Source organism: Bison bison, unplaced genomic scaffold (genome assembly GCF_000754665.1).
Source record: "Bison bison bison isolate TAMUID 2011002044 unplaced genomic scaffold, Bison_UMD1.0 scf7180017864180, whole genome shotgun sequence".
NCBI lineage: Eukaryota > Metazoa > Chordata > Mammalia > Artiodactyla > Bovidae > Bison > Bison bison.
Window position 1 is genome coordinate 8,643,506 of NW_011494752.1, and position 3,655 is coordinate 8,647,160.

At 63.4% G+C, this 3,655-nt stretch overlaps 1 protein-coding gene across 1 annotated transcript in view; it reads left to right on the forward strand.

Moving 5' to 3' along the window:
- Positions 1-3,655, forward strand: part of RAI1 (retinoic acid induced 1) — a 69,513-nt gene that overhangs the window by 61,709 nt on the left and 4,149 nt on the right. Inside the window, exon 5 of the mRNA XM_010842896.1 lies at positions 1-1,789. This exon is cut by the window's left edge and continues 6 nt beyond it. Within this exon, the coding sequence (XP_010841198.1) occupies positions 1-1,789 (1,789 nt within the window). The remainder of the gene's footprint in view (positions 1,790-3,655) is intronic.

Sequence of the window (3,655 nt, forward strand, 5' to 3'; positions counted from 1 at the left end):
GGAGGGGGCCGAGGGCTCCCCCACCCTCTTCAAGAGGATGACGTCTCCCAAGAAGGCGAAACCCACCAAGGGCAATGGTGAGCCCACGGCGAAGCCACCGCCCCTGGAAACCCCGGACACTGGCCTGAAGCTGGCCTCACGGGCGTCCTTCCAGGGGGCCATGAAGACCAAGGTGCTGCCACCCCGAAAAGGCCGGGGCTTGAAGCTAGAGGCCATTGTGCAGAAGATCACCTCGCCCAGCCTGAAGAAGTTTGCGTGCAGAGCACCAGGGGCCCCTCCTGGGAATCCTGTGAGCCCATCCCTCCCCGAGAAAGAACGTGGGCTCAAGAGCGCTGGGGGCAGCCTTCTGGGGGCAGAGGAAGGTCTCTTAAATGTGAGCCCTGGGCAGAAGTTCCCGGCAGCTCTGGGGGCCGAGCCGTTGTGCAGAAATCCGACCAATAGATCCTTAAAAGGCAAACTTGTGAACAGTAAGAAACTGTCCTTGACCGATGGTTTCAAAACGGAGGCCTTCACGTCCCCAGAGGCCCTGCTGCCCGGGGGCACTGCCCTGGCGCCTAAGAAGAGAAGCCGGAAAGGTAGAACTGGGGCCCTTGGACTCCCCAAAGGCTCCCTGGAGAAAAGGCCCCACCTCGGCCCAGCTCTGCTGCTGACTCCCCGAGACAGGGCCAATGGCACGCAGGGGGGCAGTGAGGACAGCTCTGGCGTAGGAGGCAAGAAGCCAAAGACGGGGGGGCGGGGCCTGGCCGCCCAGCCCCCAGAGGGCCGGCCCTGCCAGCCCCAGACAAGGGCACAGAAGCAGCCGGGCCATGCCAACTACAGCAGCTATTCCAAGCGGAAGCGCCTCACGCGGGGCCGGGCCAAGAGCACCACCTCCTCACCCTGTAAGGGGCGTGCTAAGCGGCGGCGGCAGCAGCAGGTGCTGCCCCGGGACCCCGCCGAGCCTGAAATCCGCCTCAAGTACATTTCCTCCTGCAAGCGGCTGCGGGCAGACAGCCGCACCCCCGCCTTCTCGCCCTTCGTGCGGGTAGAGAAGCAGGGTGCGTTCACCACCGTGTGCACTGTTGTCAACTCCCCGGGAGAGGAGCCCCAGCCCCAGAGGAAGCCTTCCTCCTCCTCCTCCTCCTGCTCCTTGGACGCGGCCGGGGCCTCCCTAGCCACGCTCCCTGGAGGCTCCATCCCACCGCCTCGGCCCTCCCTGCCCCTCTCCTCCACCATGCACCTGGGGCCCGTGGTTTCCAAGGCCCTGAGTACCTCTTGCCTTGTTTGCTGCCTCTGCCAAAACCCGGCCAACTTCAAGGACCTCGGGGACCTCTGTGGGCCCTACTACCCTGAACACTGCCTCCCCAAAAAGAAGCCAAAACTCAAGGAGAAGGTGCGGCTAGAGGGTACCTGTGAGGAGGCCTCGCTGCCTCTTGAGAGGACACTCAAAGGCCTTGAGTGCCCAGCTGCCGCATCTTCTGCTGCCACCACCACCACCGGGAAGCCCCCCAGGCCTGATGGCCCAGCTGATCCGGCCAAGCAGGGCTCTCTGCGCACCAGTGCCCGGGGCCTGTCCCGGCGGCTGCAGAGTTGCTACTGCTGTGACGGTCGGGGGGATGGCAGTGAAGAGGCAGTCCCAGCCGACAAGAGCCGCAAGCATGAGTGCAGCAAGGAGCCGCCGGCTGAGCCTGGTGGGGACACCCAGGAGCACTGGGTGCATGAGGCCTGCGCTGTGTGGACAGGCGGGGTCTACCTGGTGGCCGGGAAGCTCTTTGGGCTGCAGGAGGCCATGAAGGTGGCCCTGGACATGGTAAGAGGCCAGTCCCGCCGGGTGGGTCCTCGGGTTCTGCAGGCAGGCAGGCAGGCCTTCTTTCCAGTGCTGCGGTGTGGGCCAGACAGACCAAGTCACAAATGAGTCTGGGGGCTTAGCCAGAGAGCGGAGGCACCCCCGGGCCAAGGCAGGACACAGTTGCCCACCCTGTCTTAGACCTCCCTGCTGCCCGCTCAGCCTGTACCCACCACACACTCAACCCACCCCTTCCAGCTGCAGCCCCTGCACCCTCCTGACACCCGTCTCCAATAATCAACTGAGACGCTGAGTCCCCAGATGACAAGGGGCCTCAGAACTGCCTGCCTCTTATGATCTGAGGTGGATCAGGGCCTCAGAGAAAGAGCCCCTCCAACAACAGGTGGCTGGATGGTCAGTCAGCCCTTGTCGGTAGGGTGGTTCAGGGGTCTTTCCTGCAAGGCCCTTCCTGAAACATCCCAGAGGAACTGCAGTCGCTGTGTGCCTCTAGGCACGTAGCCTAACCTCTCTGTGCCTCCGTTTCTTCATCTCTTAAGTGGGCATAACAGCCCCATCAAGCTGTCACAGCTGTGCTTGGCCTACCCACGAGCCCATGACTTAACTGCTGGGGCCATGACAGTGGCAGCTCTCCAACGACACTAGCATGTCGTGTCCCAGCAGTGACTGTCACTCTGGTTACTACAGCTCTCTTGCTCCACGAGCTCCCTGCTGTGGACCACGCTCCTGTCCCCTTGCCACACTACTGTCCAGTGTCTCCTGGGCAGGCACCCACCATGCCACCCTCCAGCTCACTGCCCTGCACCGTCCATGCCTGCCCACCTGCTCCCTCTTGGTCCCCACTCCCCCTGCCCCGACAAGCAGCTCTGTGCTGGCTGTCACCAGGGAGACGACTTTGCTGTCCACATCTCCCTGTTTCCTGATCCTCTGCTACCAGGATGTGCTCCAGGACCTCTCCATTCCGGGGCAACCCTCCGCCAGCCTCCACCCGTATGGAGGAAGGCCCCCCCTGGCCTGACAGCCCAGGCCCCTGCGCTTCCCTGCTCAGTTCTCCTTTCCTCCCATCCCGTTTTTGCGTCTCTCATGACTGTCTCATTCCCAGCTGCCCTGAAATAGGTTCAGGTGTTCCCCTCCACTGAACGATAACGCCCACACTGAGATCCCCTCCAGGAAGCGCCGGGTGGCCTCCCTGAGGTGCACATCCTCAAAGCCCCGACCCAGCTGTGCTGCTTCTGCACCTTGTCTGAGCCCGGGTGGGGGCCAACCCTGGTCCTTCCTCCGTTGCCTATTCCGGGCGCTTTGGTCTGACCTCACTGACATCACTGGCCTCCCGCTGGACTGAGGCAGATGCGGGGGGTCTGAGTGGCCTTGTGCGTTCCTGGTGTCACGTGGCTATTAAGTACTGGAGCACTTGGCCTGGTGGTCCCATCTCTGCCCGCTGTGCCATCCTCCATAACGGTCCCAAGGCCTCCCACCCTGGGAGCGGCCCTGAAAGGTTGGAACTGGGTGGGAGGGGTGTTCACTGGTCACCAGCAACAGTGTCTGCACCGGTTACTCAAGGATCAGAAGAGCCTCCCTGCTAGAGAGGTGGGCCTGGGCTGAGCTGGCTGGGACTAGCAGCCAGGGAAGCCTCCGAGGGGCTCGTGGGAGCAGCACCCCACCCGGAGGACACCCTGGGAAGACAGGCAGTGTCTGGCGCTCCCCAGGTCGTGGTTCGTCCCCCTCCCCTCTCACAGCCCAGGGCTCCGAGGGCCACCTGCCCCGAAACCCTTTCTGCCTCGGAGCTTGGTGGCCTAAGGTGGTCTTGGAGTCATGTGGACCCCAGTCCCAGTCCCAGCTCAACAGGAAGCCAGTTCCATGACCCCCGCAAGC